This window comes from Protobothrops mucrosquamatus, unplaced genomic scaffold (assembly GCF_001527695.2).
Source record: "Protobothrops mucrosquamatus isolate PMUCROS unplaced genomic scaffold, P.Mucros_1.0 scaffold218, whole genome shotgun sequence".
NCBI lineage: Eukaryota > Metazoa > Chordata > Lepidosauria > Squamata > Viperidae > Protobothrops > Protobothrops mucrosquamatus.
The window spans coordinates 399,673-418,598 of record NW_015386571.1 but is presented as its reverse complement, the minus strand read 5'-3'; the positions used below and the strand labels follow the sequence as shown (position 1 = coordinate 418,598).

Sequence of the window (18,926 nt, the reverse complement as noted above, 5' to 3'; positions counted from 1 at the left end):
ATCTCATATTGATTGACAGGTTTTTTTGCACTAATTGTCTGTTGTTTTTACTCCATTGTTTTGCTTATTGGCTTTTTGGGGAATCTACACTTGGAGAACTTGAAAGTATATATTATCTTTGTCTCGCAATTACTATTTTTGTAAAGAACAAACTTGGCCTACCAGTTGATGTTTGGTTGATTGGTTGGTTTTACAATTGATGACAAACAATAATCAAAGATTTAAAATGGTATAGTGGATCAGACCAAAGATTCCCTCAGCCAGCACCCTGATTCTCTTAATAACCAAGTACTCTAGAGTCTACTTGCAATAGTAATCTCAACTCATGTGCGTCATCAAAATTGTTTGTGTATAGTTTGCAGCTTAGCAGTTTACAATTCCATATTTATGTGATATTTCCCAGATACACTGTCTGCTTATAAATCTTGGATCTTTCTGGAGCAACTAGCTTGTGCTTGCCCTTAATTGTATAACAGCAAGTTAACAATTTGTGACAACACTTAGACATTTAAAATAGTAGAATCACAGAATTGAAAGGGACTGTTGACTGATCAAATCATCTCTGCTCAGTGTAAGGAATCCAAATTAAAGCATCTCCAATAGATGGCTGTCCAGCCTCTTGCTTGTATCAGCTGAAGGAAAGTTAATCAGCCCATTGGTAACTGGTTCCACTGTGAAATAGCTCTTATTCTTAGCAATTTTTTTGTAACACCCTTGTAACTTAAATCTATATTACTTTGTAGTAACAAAGAACGGGTACTGGTATCCGGTGACAATATAGAAAGTATCTATCTGCAACTTCTCAAGTATTTGAAAAGTGTTAAATATTCCCAGTTATCCCAGTTTCTTTTCATAAATCTGTTCTAGTCCTATGATAATCTTCATTTCCCATCTCAGAATATGTCACAGTTTGTCTGAAGTTTTCTTTTAAAGTGATGTCCAAAAAAATATCTGTGTTGGGGTCTGAAGTAGAAATAATTACTTCCCATGAACTTCCCAGCTGATGCCCACTCACATTGCATTTGCCATTTTTGCAACCATATAATAACTGCCACCACATATTCAGTTTTCAATAAACTGATATTATTAGTATACCATGTTTTCCCCAAAATAAGACCCAGCCAGAAAATAAGCCCTAGCATGATTTTTCAGGATGCTTGTAATATAAGCCCCACACCCAAAATAAGCCCCAGTTAAGATTGTAAGCCAGATAGACACATTTAGTACTGTATTTCCACAGTCTGTAAAGAGTTAATTCAACTTCAGGAAAAATGAGGAGGAACATAATTTCTGTGCCTTAATAAAATACAGGTGTTTTTACTGCAGGACCAAAAAATTCAATTTGGGACTGCAGCAAGCATGTATAAACAAGAACAGAGTGCTATGGAAAAATGTGCTATTGAATAATGAGAAAGCAGTTTGGAAAAGCAGAAGTGGGCTGTATTAAGGGTTTATGAGGAATGTAGCAGTCTCTGGCTGAGGTTTACCTTAAAGTTCACAGGTGGGGGGGGAAACACGTAAATCTTACATGAACTGTTCCTCTGACAACATGAAATTAACAAGAATTAAGTCTTGACGTTCCTTTCGCTATATTTCTCTTTCTCCTTAGCTTTTATCTTTAATTTAATATGGGTATGTGTGTGTGCATTAAGGCTTAGTCTTACTTAGAGCAGACCCATTGAAATCAGTGGGACTTAAGCTACTCATTTCCACTGACTTGCAGAAGACTATTTAGGACTCAGCCCGTAAGTAATTGCTCTGTCACATAAGAGAAGCATGCACACATATTTAAGCACATGACATCTATCACTCAGCTCCCAAAAGTAAAATGTTGCCCACATATTCTGTTTCCTCTGTTTCAGAGAAGATGGTACCGATCATGCTGATAAAAGTCTTAACATGAATATACTGTATAGGAAGATATGACATGCCTTTTCCACTTTCCCCAAGCCAGATTTAAAAGAATCTTTGGGGACGTGCTCTGTAAGGTTTGAGGCTTGCTCCTACCCCAGGGAAATTGGAAAATGGACCACAAATTCCATATTTTTAATACCACAGGTTAAAACTTTTTTGTAGCCTGCCAAAGATCATGGGGAGCTAAGGAGTAATGATTTTCAGCTTTTCTAGCTAGCAAGAAGGATCCCGGACTGAACCACCTGCAGAGGCATGACAAAAATGGACTACAGGTAGTCCTCGACTTACAGCAGCTCATTTAGTGACCGTTCAAAGTTACAACAGCATTGGAAAAAGTGACTTATGACCATTTTTCACACTTACAACTGTTGCAGCATCCCCATGGTCACATGATCAAAATTCAAATGCTTGGCAAGTGGTTCATATTTATAAAACGGTTGCAGCGTCCTGGGGTCATATGATCAGTTTTTGCAAACTTCTGACAAGCAAAGACAGTGGGAAATCCAGATTCACTTAACAACCATATTACTAACTTAACAAAGAAAATGATTCACTTAACAACTGTGGCAAGAAAAGTCATCGAATGGGGCAAAACTCATTTTACAAATTTCTCACTTAGCAACATAAATTTTGAGCTCAATTGTGGTCGTAAGTCGAGGATGGCCTGTATTGTTCTTTCCAGGGTTCAGCCTCTTGTCTTCTCTTTTTAGGCTTCTCTGAAGTGTATCTGTGCCCCTGATATTGCTAATGGCTCTGCCTGAATTCTGCTTAATCATTCAGACTGCAATAGCTTGTTTTGTACAGCTGTGATAGTTTATATAACAACTTCCTTTAAAAAAAGTTTATTTCACAATGGATTATTGTACTTATTAAATAAAAGCTACAGTTGAAATGCATTGAGTAATATTTGGTATCTGTAGAAACAACAAGGAAAGAAATGGGGAAAAAATTAATGCTTCTGATTAGTCATTTATTTATTTACTTCAAGATTAGGCTGTTTCATTTCTGAAGATTGAATTATTATTACAAATAATAACATAAACTTCAAATGTTAAAAAGGTAGTAACATAAACAATGACAAGGCCCAGTTATGTCATATATTTGGACAGCAGAATCTTGCAGAATTTCCCTCTGCAAATGGCTGTCTAAAGAACTATTTTTTTTTTCATGGCTCTTCAAAACTAATAGGAGGGGGCGGTCTGAGTATGTGGAGGAGGATGCTTCTGAGGCTGGAGCCAATCACTGGGAGGACCTGAGAATGGAATCCGTGAAATTTGTGCGTGTGACCCCCCTCCCTCTGCTACTATGTGTGTCTATAAAATAGCAATAAAAGAGTCTGCAGCAGAGACACAATCTTTATCCACCCCAAAATACCCTTTCTAAAGGGAAAACAAAAACAAAAATGAACAGCAAAGACAAGTATCAGAAAACAGGGATCTTGGGGCATACATTCCAGGCCAAGCTTAATATGATTGATGAAAACTAGCTACAAGGTTATGCATTATAGGATTCTATGCCCAGCATAGGCACGAGGGATCGTGCTGAGGGAGGCCAGGTTAGGACATGTCTGTTTCCTTAATAATGAAAAAAGAAGCTGTATTTGTTTCAGTTATGAAGAAAGTTCTTATAGTAAAACCTTGATTATTGGGACATCTGTTACCTTCATTCAGCAGAATTTGGACACAATAAATGAAACTATTACTTCAAATTTCATCCTCAAACAACAAAGTCCATTGTTTCAAGAGCAAAGCAAAGTAGTCCAGACAACAATTTATACTTTTTGCATCAGTTTCCGTCATTTGCATATTCACACAATTGTTGTTTTTACATCATTTATATTATTAATTGCATGACATACATTTTGCAAATGTGGTAAATTATATCATTCATTTAAATCTGGATTTAACAGACAAATTTAATCCTCTCTAAAATTTTGTTAGGTTTTTACTATATGTTTGTGCCCTGTACAGCACATAAAGTAGAATATGCTTTCTAGAGATTAAAGAATAAAAAGGAAAGTTTTTTTTCTTTTGCATGTCTGTTTTAATCATAAAATACTAACCTTCATAGTCATTTTTAAAAAATAAATAATAGAACAAACACAAGTAAACACCACTGTATATGCTTCAAAATATTACTTTTATTTACTGGATCTGACATTGTATATAACTTTTGTATTATCATGTGGCACAACATTTACATGCATAACAGTATACATTTAGTAGTTATATATAACTCTGTGTGTGCATGCATGTGTCCACGTGCGCATACACAATACAGTATTTTGCACAATTTGAACACATGGAATTCTGACCAAGTCTTTTGACTTACAGCGGGCTGAGAACAGCTACAGATTAGCGCAAGATAATCTTTCAACCACAAAACTGCAGGAAAAGGGATGAATGGTTTGAAATTACACAAAATTGCTTTTCTTTTCTTTGGAAGAATTGCAGGAGACTGCATAAACATTTAATTAAAGATTGCTTGCAATACTAACCCATGCTATTTGAATACTGATCCACGAATAATGGCATTTCCATAACACCAGAAGGCAACAGTCACTCAAAAAGAAGACAACCAGATCCCAGAAGGAACCTGGTAAATACAAACACATTTTTGTTTAGAAAAGAAAAGCATAGCAAAAGAAGAACACATTTCCTAGTATATAGAACTCAGAGGTCACAAGGTCAGAGGGACTAGGCAACTCATGCATATCTTCCATTCTTTCCATAGTTGGGCCTGCTTTGAAACAGGCAGTGTTTTAAAGAGTAGTTTTCATTTTCTCACCTTTTCTTAGACTTAGCCATTGCATTCATAATCCTATTGAAAGCATGGATATAAACGAATGAACCCAGTGTGCAAACACCATGTGAGATTTGCAAACAGACTGAGTTATTTTGGTTATTTTTGTGTTCAAAAGCTTCTTGGTTAACTTATATCGAGAGCAGTTACAAGCAAGCACTTGTCAAATTTCAAACAATAAAATACTTATTTTAGAACCAGTGTAAGGAAAGAGGACCAATCTCAGCCCCCACTGTAAAATGTACGATTGAAATCAGGCATTATGCTGATTTCCAGGGTTTCCAGCAATGGGATTGTACCAGACACAAACATAACTTTACTTCCCAAACCACTGGGGAGTGGGGAGAGAACATGCAGAACTTGAGAGATGTCCGTTTCTAAGAATACAGGACAATATGTGGACAGAAAAGGAAGCAGATGATGATTCAAGGGAAAACAGACAGACTTCCTTTCTTTTGAAAGGAAGTTTACTAGTTACTTCCTACAGTTACTAGGCCACAGTAGGAAAAACCTAGAGGAAAACTGGAGTGGAGAAAATGGCTATTTTTGAAGACTGTTTCAGCTGCATATTTCTACCCATCTAATCAAGTCATCTAGATGGTCATGCTCCATCTATGGGACCTAGGAAGCATATCTTCTCAGTACCCTGTTGGATGTCCACCAGAAATTTGTACGGTTCTCACCCTTTGACCTTTCATAAATTGCTTAAGATGTGTTTGTTCCGAATATTTGTAGATCAGGGTTGAAATGTGGGGTCCTTGATGCTCTCTGAGCTTGGCTGGTTTTTTGCAGATGTTTCATTACCAAACTAGGTAATATCTTCAATGCTAGTAGGGAGAGCAAACCCCTCTCCCTACATGTACCGATGATGTTACCTAGTTTGGTCTGCAAGAAAACAACTAAACTCAGAGGGCACCAAGGATCCCACACCTGGTTATTCTCCCAGGTCCTGACTTAGAATGGGCTCAAGCAACATTGGATGGTATTGGATGTTAACTATCTTCTCTTTTTTCTCTCTTTATGTATTTTTTAAAATTTTTATCAGTAAAGAACCCCAAGTTGCTATGGAATCAGGTAGCCTCAAAATTAAAATAATAAATAAATATCCCTACAGCTAAAAAATGTGGATTTGACCATTCCTTTCAGGATTCATGATTTGTCAGGATAAAACATTTAAAAGGTATATAGAAGCATATAGAAGACATCCTTTCTCTTACATGTAGAGGGTAGTTTGAAAGCTAAAAATGTATCTACTTCCTAAAGCTAAACCCATTTGAGGTATGTTTAAATAGATAGATTAATCTAAATAGCAAATGTCATCTCTCTCGTTTGCATTCCAGGATCTATAGCCTAGTCAAGCTATCATTTCTAAGCCAGTGGATGAAATAGTTTTGTTTTCCCAACTTCAGAAGCACTTTTACATCAAGCAGCTAAGTCAAATAGTTGTCAAAAGAAGAGTAGTTGCAAAAAAAAATGGACATGCCTATTGAAACACAGCTTAGTGCCAACTGCAAAATCAGACTATTATTAGCTAATCTAAACAGTTTAGCTAATCAGCACCATCAGCAATGATAACTGGTTTGCCTGTAAAAACTTCATGACAGCAAATCAGCAAATTATCAATTAAAATCAATTATTAGTGCAAGTCAACTGACACTATCAATGACAGAGAAGACAAAAATCAAGGGCAAAATCACAAGATTACGAGAGGAAAGAAGTTTAAAGCCCACTCTGCCAGCATGATGGGCATGCTGTTTGTGACTGAATCCATCCAACTTGTACTTCACTTCCAGTGATGGCAGAGCAGTTAGGCTGCATTGTTGGAATACAATTTAAAGATTTCCATTAGTACAAAATGCACCTACTTGAAGTCTAACTTCACTGTGGTTTGGCATATTGTATCTATTTGAACTTGGTTGTCTAGATAGCATTAATACTTAACTTTTGAACTTGGGTGTGTGTAGATTAATTCTGAAAAATTTTGAAGAAGCTGTTCTCATATCAACTAACTAATGTTTTAGGTCCTTCTTCTGTGGCCTTATTCTTACTGTCTCCTTTTTAAAGAACCATATTATTTAATAGGGAGATGCTTTCTTTGATGGCCTTCTCAAGCAGGCCGCAAATGCACAAGCAATTCATCATAGGAAAGCCTTTCAGAACATAAAAGCTACATAACTCTAGCTTTACCAGTTTTTTCTGAGTTTTTTCTGTAAACTAGCCAGAGAAACTTTACTGTCACATAGAAGATTTTTCCATGTCCAATTTCAAGCTAATTGGGCAAATAATTCTTGATTTTATGAGGACAAGGATGATTGCTGTTATTTATATCCTGCCTTTCAAGACAGAAACCTTGCCAAAGCAGCTTAAAAATAACAACAATCAGAAAAACAAAACTAAAATATAAAAATAACTGCGGGGGTCCCCATTAGCAATAAAACTTCTGTAAGGAGAAGAGAAAGCCCAAGTGGGGCGGATTTTATGCCTTGCTCTTTCCAAAGGTGTCTAGGTTAAGATGCCTCAAGCAATGGACCCTTTGCTGCAACTCCATGCTTCAGTGTACATCAGAGTTACCAGCTGCTTTGATGTGTTACCTTGAGCTCTACTTTAAAAAAAAACACATTCCAAGAGAAAAACAAAGTACAGCCTCAGTTTTACCTCAGAGATGGCTTTCTAGTCTCTTCCATAAAGAAAATGATTTTTATGGAAAAAAAAATGTGCAGCTTAGAAGAACTGTATGCCAAGAGTACATTTTCCTGGCTTTTGATATTTTTTTAATGCTCGGTAGAATGGTATTAGGTTGCTTAGAGACTGTTTCTGGCACCTGAAGATGTTTCTTATTCATACATCCTTATTGAAATGGATGGCTCTTAACTGCTTACTTTTCCTACTTGCAAACTGCTTAACCTAAGACTCCCTGAGCCTGCTCAGCATTGCTGAGGATTTACTCAGGCCGATGGAGTTTGTGGCCTTCAGAACTGTGTTTCTTCAGGGCCTGACAGAGATAAGAAGGAGGAGTGGGTGGAGAGCATCTCGCTGCAAGTGCCCAAGGGTAGGAGGTAGTGGAAAGCCCAAACATTCTTTTTAGAGCATTCAGACCTCTGCTATTTCCTGCCTTGCTCTCATAGTCCTTCACCTGCTTTTATTTAACCATTGCTCCATTTATTTCTCTCCAGAAATCTGCGCTAGATGTATTTGCCCTCTCAGACTTCTAAAATGGAAATTATTATTATTATTATCCCTTCATTCGTTACAGGATACAGGATCCGTTTTCAAGGCAAATTATTTTTAAAAAGCCATTAAAGTTCATGGACTTAGCAAACATCAGTCAAACAAGGAAATGTCCAAGGATCTGTTGGGAAAGTCAGGGTATCCTGGTATCTCTTGGCTTAGACTTCAGAAATATTTGGTTACTTTTGGGTTTTGTCATGGTCACAGAAATACTTTCTCGCTTCTCTGCCCCCACACTGGTTTCCCCCTTCAAGAACTGAACAGTTCCCAGCTTGCTCTTTTTATAAATGTGTGTCATGCATTTTCTTTATTTCTTTCCGGTGGTTGTTTCACATTTTGCAGATAATCAGTGGAATAATGAATTGAAAATTTGACAGGAAAAGCTGGAGGGAGATAACAAGGACCACAATCAATCCGTTGAAACAGAACCAGCCTGGCCGGGGCATGGGGTGAGGAACAAAATCTGCCAGATTCTAGTGCACTTACACCAGCCCTTTTCAACTGGTACCTTCCTCATGTAAGGATTTCTGTTCCCATCAACCCCATCAACCTGATGGTTATCCATTATAACCAAACATGCTATATCTTGAAGTCACCAGGTTGGGGCAAAATGATTTACACGAATTGAATAAATATAGTTTAACTATGGGATAAGATAGCATGCTTAACTAGGAACAGTTCTAATATTAAGCAAGTTAGACACTGCTAAAAATGGGGTGAAGAAAAATGTAGAGCTATCATATTTAGATTACAGAACTCCAGATGAACACTAGATGGCAGCAAAGAGAAAGAAAACATTAACTCTCATTTATGATTCTTTGATGTTTCACAGCTCTAATGGAGTGGTGTTGGAAGAGAGAATTACATGTGCTACACAGACTTATAAGGAGGTCCTAGCCTCCTAAACTGGACATACTAATCACTCTAGCTGTTTCTATATAAGGAATGTGTGGGGGGGAGATATGTTTTGACTTGCCTTGGAATAAGCTCTTAAGACAACAATCTTAAACACGTTTTGTAAGGAATAAGTGCCATTGAACTTGCTCAAATTTCCTTCTAAGTAAACATAGCGAGGAATGTGTTGCAAAGAAGGCGGAACTACACAGAATCATTAAAGCTTTTTCCATCTTATCATGAAGCAATTCTGATAACTGAGCAATTCTCCTTCTGATGTTTTGTTCCTGCATTTCTGTACAGAGCCAGGTTTAGTACAGATAATGATAATCCCCATTCTAACAGGTATTAGAGAAAACGTGTTCCAACTGTATTCTACAGAGCTTAAACCTTGCCAAACCCTTGGGTTTTCTGCAAGTATGTTCAAGATAAGCTAAACCATGAGCACGCAGAATTCACCATGAGCAGAGAAAATATTTCAAAACCGTTTGCAACATGGTGCAAAAATATTGGTGAATCAGAAGGGGCTCCTTTTCTTTGTCCCCCTGTGCTGCTGTGATCTAAAACTGTTTTCAAAATAAACAGCAAAAGGGAAACTTTTTAATGTTTGAAGCAAGTCCCAGGGCAATTGGTTTCCCACACCAAGAAAGAAAACATGTTAAAATATCTAGAATGGACTAGCATCTCGTGTTGAGTTCTATATCCCTTCAGTTTTACATAAATAACCTAACCAGAGACATTGATCTTTTCCTAATTTGATCTGTTTTCCAAAATAACTCAGCACTGTAGTCATCTCTAAGTAATATGTGTCCAAGGTTGCAAAGTTTAGCACTCAAGTGATTGAATATCCTTTAGAGCAGGGGTCCCCAACCTCCAGTCCGTGGACCGGCACTGGTCCACAGCCTGCCAGGAACTGGTCCATGCAAGTAAGCAAAGCCCCATCCATGCACATGCAGAACGACGAAACCACGCCCCTGCACCCGGTCCGCAGAAAAACTGCTCTCCACAGAACCAGTCCATGGTGCCCAAAAGGTTGGAGCAGTGAGTATTGTGACTCACTGCATTATTGCTTATATTGTTATTTGTACAATCCAACATATTTTTTTCTGCTTTGGGGTGTTTTCACATTTAACGAGGTACTCACTTCTTGTGTTATATATCACATTCACACATATGAGCCAAGACATAGGGAAATAAAAAACTGTTTAAACATATCCTCTAGCATTAATAGCAAAGGCATTTCTGTCAAATAAAATACTGGTATTTTTTCATGGGTAATAATTTTCAGATAAAAGAAAAAAATCTGACAGATATTTATATGGTCTTTATACAAGTGGCAGATCAGTGTGGGGAAGGGAGAAGACTTAAAAATAACTCTGCCTTGAAGTGTGTGATGATCATTTTTTTCGTGGCCAAAATGCTCCACCAAAGCTTCTACTATTCTCCATACTGGAAATTTAGAGATTAGTTACAGTATCTAGTTCTTTCCTTGGGCAATATGGACAGGTGAGATCACTTAATGCAGGCAGCCATTAGTGAGATCACTTGCAGTCCATGTGGTGGTTCTATGGCTACTAGAAGTCATGTAGTTGTGCAAGATAAAATACCTGATTATCTTATGCTTGGGGGCATGACAGTTTCTGTTATATTCAGGGAGGGAGAGTGAGAGGAAAAAATAAATCAATCTGGAAAGCACAAAGTTTTACAGAGGAAAAAAAATAGAAATTTAAAGGACACCAGATCTTGCTTACAATATTAAATCATGATAACTGATAGGTCAAGCAGTCCTGTATTCTATTTCTGTCTCTTTCTGGCCTAATCGGCACAGAAGTCACTTAATGTACAATGGTTTGTACATTGCTATTTTAGAAATAATATGACCTAAAGAGCCTATCACTTAGTTGGAAGAAGAGACCTTAATACCATATGCTCCATGTCCTTCAAAGCCAGATGTGTTCCACATTCTTTCCTTTAGACTCAGTTATTTTAGACAAGTCATAATTTTAAACTTTTGTTTTTAAATGATTTCAGTATTTATTGCTGCAATTGTATGCAATTTCCTGTTATTACAAATTGCAAAAGAGATTACAATCAAAGAAATAACATACAAACAGCATTTTAAAATAAATGAAAATAAATTCAGGTATAAGATAACAAGTTCACTTTTAAAAAGAGAGGAAGAGAAGAATACCAGCTGTGTCTTTTGGACCAAGCACAAGGACAGTCTCATACTGAGCATATGACAGTTGCCTAAAAATGAGGTTCCCAGTGTATGAATCATGGGAACTAAGATGTTTCCTTCTAGAAAGCTGATAATTGGTGGTCTTAACCAGAGAGTTACTTGGACCTCCAGTGACAAGGACTCTATGAGCATTCCCAAATTACTTCCCTGTCCTTATGGAGACAATACAGACTTCTTCAAAACAGGCAAACTCTCCAATTTCCATTCGTGGAAACCACCTACCCATCTTGTCAGGGTCTAGGTTTTTTTAATCCATCATGGCATCCAGGCAGTGGTTCAGAACATGCATAACCTCTCCTCATTCACTTGTCAAGAACTTGAGGTGAAAATCATCAGTACTTAACTGATGGCAACCAGTTCCCATACTCTGAAAGCTACTTTCAGTGGCTTCATTTAGATGCTTAATACAATGCAGGGGGCAATGGCACCCTCAACCACTCTAATATTGTCCAAAGCCAACAACAACAACAACAAAAGGAATCTCTAGGAGGATACTATAGCCCAGGGGTCTTCAAACCTGGCCCTTTTATGACTTGTGGACTTCAACTCCCAGAATTCCTCACCCAGGCATGCTAGCTGAGGAATTCTGGGAGTTGAAGTCCACAAGTCATAAAAGAACCAAGTTTGAAGACCCCTGCTATAGCCAAAAGCATCAAAAGCCAATGAAAGATCAAATGGTTAACAGAGTCCCACTCAGAAGCATCTGCAGGAAACAACGCTTTCCTTAAAATGGTGAAAGCAGAGTTGTGCTATAGATTCATTTTGATAGGTGTGTGAGATGACACAAAGCATGTACAAAAGGGGTGGAGCTTGTGGCATAATGCTGCTTTTATCGCTTGCCCCCTCTTGACTATCCTGCAGATGCCTTTAGTCAGGTGTCTTGGTCTTCTGGAATCAAAATTCAAACATCAATAAGTGCCCTGTTTAGCAATAAGGAGAAATGCAGATCATCTTTTAGTCTAATAAATCTATATGCAAGAATGATATAATGGTTAAGTGAGCAAAGCAATCATTAGGATTGGTCATCATAAAAACATGTCTTTTAAAGAAGCATTGCCCTTATTACATCTCCGACAAGATGCTATCCTAGACAAACCTTTTCTATACAAACTAAGTCCAATATTTATTATTTTCTGTTGATCCATTGACATTCTAGATACAGAAATTAAGTCAGTCTCCCATTGCCTAGCGATATATATAAATGTGACTGTGCACCAAAAACTACAATTTTCAGAGAATAATATTCTCTTGATCTACATGCCTGGTTTATGGAATTTGACAACTGGACAACATAAATGGATTCTCTGTGCCCTTGTTATAGCTAAAAGACAGATATTGCAACATTGGAAATATAAATCATTTATATAAAATACAATAGGTTTTTAAAAAGCATGATAATCATGTAAGTATATATGCATGTGTGTATAGTATACAGTTATATGATTATCATGATTTTGAATAATACTATATTATTATGCTGTATGTTTGAATTCTATATATAATTAATTATATATAGAATTGTAACTGTTTATTGTTCTAACAACATATTACACTTTATTTTTTTCTGCTGTATTGTTTTCACGTACTATTTTGAAGCACTTTTATAATGTATAGTATTTTTGTGTTTCATTCCTTTTACTTTTTTTTCTTTCATTATTTTAAAAGCAGTAAAAAAATTATGAAACGGTTAGGTCACCACTAAATATACATTTCTTTTTATTCTGTTTTCTATCTGATATTTCAGTATTTCCATCTGTTATTTGTGTTTTTTCTCAGTAGAATTAGAGCAGAGTTCCCCAACCTTTTGGGGTTGGCGGCCCAGAGTGGAGGGGAGGGAGAAAGAAGGGATAGTTTTGGGGGGGTTCAGATGTGGGATTGGGAATACCTGCAACGCTCACACAAGTGGGACCACGAACATCCATGATGATACTCGCGTGAGTGGAGCCATGAACTTGCAGCAATGCTCGTGCGAGTAGGGCCATGAACACCTGAGATGCTCGTGGCAATGCTCACATGTGTGGGGCTGTGAGCGCACGCACATGCAGGCACTGGCCAGCCACTCACCTGGTCCAGTGGCCAATAGGCTGCAGCCTGGTAGTGGGCCATGGCCCACAGGTTGGGGACGCCTGAATTGGAGAAAATAACTCTATGAAGGTATCAGATAAAAAAAACGTCAAGAAAGATAAAACCAGATTTCAGTGTAATTTTAGTAGTCAAACCATCCCTTGCTATCAGTATTAGACTTTTCTCTGTTTAACTCTTTGGCTAACTAGAATTGGGTGCATGCAGGATGACTGAGTATTGGGCAAATTATCACCATTGGTTGCCTTATGGTTTGAGTGAAAACCTGCACTTTTGCTTCATGACTATACTAAATCCAATAGCAATTATACAGGCAAGGAAATTCCCTCATCCTACCCCACAATTCCAATAACACCATAAATGTTCAAAATAAGTTACTGCTACATACAAGAGAATCCTGTGAATTTCAATATGCCTCTTGATTTGTAGAAATTATTCCCAAATTGGCAGTGCCAAGCTAGGATCAAAAACTCCAAGCTGGGCAAAGCTGAGGCTAGCTGGCTCTATTGCCTAGATCCCACACGGGTTGCTTAGTTTGATCAAATAGTCTGCTTGAATGCTGAAAAGTCTTATGATATCTTAAATTCCAATAAAGATACTACGAGATAAGCGTTTGATGATGAATAATGAAGTAAATAGTGGCACACAAAAGCTTTCACTAGAATACCTTTGTCAAAAGGATATCACAGTTGAAAACAGCATCAAGAAGTTCTGCGTTTGTAGGATCTGAGAAGGAAGCAAATTCTTGTAACCAAGGAAGGATACAGGATTTGCAGAGTCCCTTTTCTTCACGAAGAAGTGTTAAGCTCAGTGTCTATAAAGATTCTCAATCATCCATGGTTATCCCAAAGGTGGTTTTGAAAAGGCAACTGGACTTTCTTTGTTTTTTCCTTGAAGAAATTTTCTGTTACGCTCAATCCTCATGAGCTAAACTAACTTTTGTTCATGACCAAATGTCTTCACAGAAACAGGTCGTAAGACGTTTTTCCTATTTCTGATGTATTCTTGACTCACCTTACGTGTGTTAATTGTTAGAACAAGGTAATTGTTCTGGAAAAGCAGTTCTCCTTATAGGAGATCGTTAATTGATAACATTAGAGCAGAAATGAAGCCTCCCATATTAATGTTTCCATTCTGTATGGCTATGTCCAGTCCAGAATGTATATCAAATTGTATATCTTATCTAAAGTTCATGATGTTTGATTATTCCTTTTGTATCAACATTATAAACTGTAAAATACAATGTTCATCCAATCATAATTATCTCGGGGGGGGGGGGGGTTTCATTTTTTTTAATACTTAAACTTTAAGTGATAGAACAGCTATCTTCCGACTGGAGAAATATGTCAAATATTAAGTAATGTTTAAAACTGTAATGTTTTTTGTTAAATTTTGAACTATTTTTATAGGAACAATAAAAGTAAAATAGATTTGAGGTAATGATTAGGATGGAAAATTCAGAAAAATCATCTAAAACAGTTACACAGCTATTCCCAGGTTAACATTCACTTTATGATATTTCTCCATCATAATGGTTGCAATACAGATTTTTTATTTATTATTATATTTCCAACCCACTTTGATGTTTGGAGCTCAGGTTGGTAGGCCAGGGGTTCTCCCTTTTTTCATCCTAACAATTCTATAAAATAGATTGTGAGACTTTGGGACATTCCCAATCTCTCAGCCCAAATAGTGTAACTATGTTGTCCGTAGAAAGCAGAAAATCATTTTTATGCACAGAAGCCAATTCAATTCAGTATTTATTTATTTAAATCAATATATATGGTTGCCACTCTCATAAGTGAGATTCTGGGTAGTAGATAAAGATTAACATTATACATACAATTTATTTAAAAAATGCATTTCCCAAACAAATAAACCCAAAATGACTCCTACAAATCCCATCCACCAGTAGCGTGGGCTCAATATTCTCATGCTTGGGAAATGGGGAAGGTAGGCTTTCTTCCCCATGAAGGTTCTAAGCTCCCAAGGTTTTTAGTCATGAGAGGCTGGAAGAAGGGGAGTCCCATTGCAGAAATGGAGTTCATTTTGTCTATCTCTGTGTTCAAGTTGGGATCTGAAAGAAAATGGTACTTTCCCTTCCCACCCTCATTATTGGAAGTGCAAGCTGACTCTGTAGTATGAGCTGTTCCTAGTATTTATTTATATCCCAGCTTTATTATTCTTTTTATAAACAACTCAAGGCACCGAACACATCTAATACTCCTTCCTCCTATTTTCCCCACAATAACCCTGTGAGGTGAGTGGACAAAGAATGACTGATCAAAGGTTGCCTACCTGGCTTTCATGACTAGATGGGACTAGAACTCATGATCTCCTAGTTTCTACTCTGGTTCCTTAACCACTAGGCCAAACAGGCTCTCGATAAGATTAGAAACATTTTATTATCTATGGCCTGAATATGTCTCTAAACATCATTCCTGATTCTTGAAAAAGGCTTCAGGCTAGACTCTTGATATTTTTCAAATACCGTATCTATTTCATCTTGTATGGAAAATATTGTTTTATTAACAGCAAGCAAATAAAAATAAATGTTTTTCTTGGTTTTTTAAAAAAGGATCACATATTGGTTCTCTGCCTTCTGTTTCCCCATTTTTCCCTCTCTCAACTTTCCAGCTGACTTTTTACCCTGCATCAGCCAACTAGTTTATAGTCCTTTTACAACCTTCCTCTTCCCTTTAAACTGCATCTTTACTTGCTTTATTGAGAAACTTCAAGGCTTTGTTTCTAAACAATGGCAGTTGGTTCACCTAGGTACATGTTGCCCTGTAGGGTCCTTTGAAAAGCTTTGCTTGTTCAGTTTGATCAGGTGGAGAAATCCAAAGTGAGTACGGTAAGTTTGCTAAGGTCTGTGTCACCTAGCAGTGCAATTATTAACAGCAAACCACGTTCTTTACTTTCAGCTCTCTTCTAAACAGGGAAAGGGAATTCATAAACTGAATTTTAGCACAGATACACATAATGTTATGGCCAGTTGTGAATGACTGACAGAACTTACACCAACGATCAAGGAGGTATGACGTGATTTCCTACACGAAGAGAAGATCGGGAAGAGATTGGCCACTATTTATACAATACAATACTGACCATTATTCCAGAAGAGTTTGATGAAAGATTGCAATATCAGTTTGTTTTAAGCTCTCCTGGCTCTGTCCAAACTCAGTAAATACTTTTGCCTTTAGAAACTCTGTAATGCAGAGATTGGATAGATTAGCAGAGGAGGCTGTTTGCCTATCCTCCTGTATTCTCTAAGGGGTGACATACGTGCAGAATATGCCTAGATTCACCTCTTCAGCAGATACAAATCAGCAGTGTTGCATTAATTTCAACAGAGACATACCAGCCCACACCCACTCAAGGTTGGCTCATGGACAGAGGAATGGCTCAGATCATTTGAGGAGGAGAAATCATCAATTTCCTTATTCTGGCCCCATTGTTCATAGAATGTTCTGGGTGGATTGCTGACAAAGGCAGAACATTTTCCTGAGAAAACATGTTCTGAGAATGATCCTAACCCAGAATGATTTTTAATACATCTTTAGGAAGTTGAGAGCCCCCCCCCCCCCGAATAAAATGTCTCTTTTTATCATTGAAGATAAGGTTCTCATTGCTTTGGAGAAGACAGCCAAACAAGATAGGAAAATTGTGAGTCATTTAAAGTCTAGTCAATTTAAATTAGTTTTCCAAACAAATTCCCTGCCAGGTAATCTGTTGCCTAGAAGCCTCTGAAATAGTTGATCAGACTGTTGAAAGACATAATGATTCATCAATAAGAAGCAAAAGAAAGATAAGGAACAACTTTTCAAGCAGCCAAACTGGCTTTGGAAAACAGACTGTATGCTACTGTCTCAAATTGTGATATATATATTTTTAATTGTGTAAAGAATCTAGTATTTACTTGTAGAAATGTACCTAAATAACTGAATAGGGGTTTTGTTCATTAATTCTTAAAAGTATTTCAGGCAAGCACATTGTATTGTTATTGAACTGGTTTTATTTGCTCACAATTTCAGAAATGGATCCAAAGGAGAAGCCCTGTAGTAATTGGGAAGGAATAAACCCAGCACTGCAAGCAATAAAAGTGAGGAAAGATACCTTTCACAATGAAGCTGAAATAGCTTTATCCAGTTTTACCCTGTAAGTCACATCAGCAGTTACCAGAAGCAACCAGAAAAACAGAATGCTGAAGAAGAAAAGCTTCATGTTTTTGAACTGATGTCATGATTTTGTTGATCTAGAGCAACTTCTACATCGGTTCCTTTCAGTTTTGATTACAACTTCCAGATTTTTTTTCAAGCTTGACTCTGGCATTTGTGATCTTACAGCTTTTCTTTAAAAAACATTATCATAAACAAAGTGATCAGGAACATTCTCAAATCCTGTTGGTTGATGTCTAATGTCCTTTATTGGTTAAATACAATAAGACTTGTTCAAAGGGTTGCGTTCTTTCTTGCTCACTCTGTCTCTGTCTCTCTCCCTTCCTCCCTCCTCCTCTCTCAATTTTAGCTTGATGGTTGGGTATAGTCTGGTGAATGCAGTCAAGTTTGAAGAGTGTGTGTTTAACATGATATTCAAAGCACACGACAGTCACATGCATTTCTGCCATTTAACTAACATCTCCAGAATGTTCTTAGAGATATTACTTAATATCATGCAATCTTGCTATATCAAAATGAAGCAACTTAATGAGAGAAAATATACTATAACAACACTTCATCAAAACGATCCATATTCGCATGTATCCAATACCACATTCATCTGTGATATGTCCTACGTGTCAACTAGAAGAGCTAGGATAAAACCAGCATGGATGGTACAACTATTAACAATAACAAATTCCTAGGCCTAATGACTTGGAATGTTCAAAGCATTTCATAAATGCAGTATTACAGTTTTTGCAGCAACGCTGCTCATGTATTTCATATTGTGGGTCTGTAGTTAAAACAGGATCGCTTATTTAATGTGGATTTATAGCAAAAGCAGGGCTCAGCAACCAGGCATTGCGATAGCAGAAATGTTCAGATGAAAATATAGCTTCTATTGTTGATTTGTTTCTTCTATTTCTGGTTCAGCATCTTGGTGCTAAATGATAGGACTATATAGGCTTTGACTCAGTCTCTAAAAATGTTTTAGAACATAAGGGAGCATGAACATGATAACTTGGTGTAGCACTTTAAAGCAGCCACATCTTTTTCCGGGAATCATATGCTTGGAAGAATCATCTAAAGATTGGAATTGAAGTGCTGTGCAGTCCAACTAAATGAAACATACTGGAAAGTAGGTCAAGCATCTGTCCCCAAACTCAAAATTTCCAGACTACATCAACAATTAATTATGGAAGTCACAGTCCCAAGAAATTTGAAAAATACCTTGTTGAGGGAAGGCTTTCTTAAAGAACGGATTGTCTTTTGTTAAATTAGCCAGAGACTTATTTTATATCACAGTGTTTTAATACTGTACAGCATTACCACATTCAAGTTGCTTTCCAGTTCCTCTTATAACAGTGGTGGCGAACCTATGGCACGCGTGCCAGAGGCGGCACTCAGAGCCCTCTCTGTGGGCATGCGTGCCATGCCCCGGAAATGGAACCGTCCGTCTTCAACCAGCCGCCCGCTAGCTCGCCGAGGTCCCACATGGCCAGATGCATCCCAGCACTCATGCACTCACTGGCCTCTGTGTGCAGTGGCTGATGGTGTCAGGCAGCAACCGCCCCAGCCCCTGCCTCACCTTGCCCTGTGACAAT

At 37.5% G+C, this 18,926-nt stretch overlaps 1 protein-coding gene across 2 annotated transcripts in view; it reads left to right on the top strand.

Moving 5' to 3' along the window:
• RAD51B (RAD51 paralog B) overlaps positions 1-17,550 on the top strand; it is a 320,577-nt gene extending 303,027 nt beyond the window's left edge. For both annotated transcript variants that reach the window (XM_015814093.1, XM_015814094.1), the window contains exon 11: positions 17,197-17,550. In XM_015814093.1, coding sequence (XP_015669579.1) covers positions 17,197-17,324 — 128 coding nt within the window. In that variant the 3' untranslated portion in view covers positions 17,325-17,550. The remainder of the gene's footprint in view (positions 1-17,196) is intronic.
• The last annotated feature ends 1,376 nt before the right edge of the window (positions 17,551-18,926 follow it).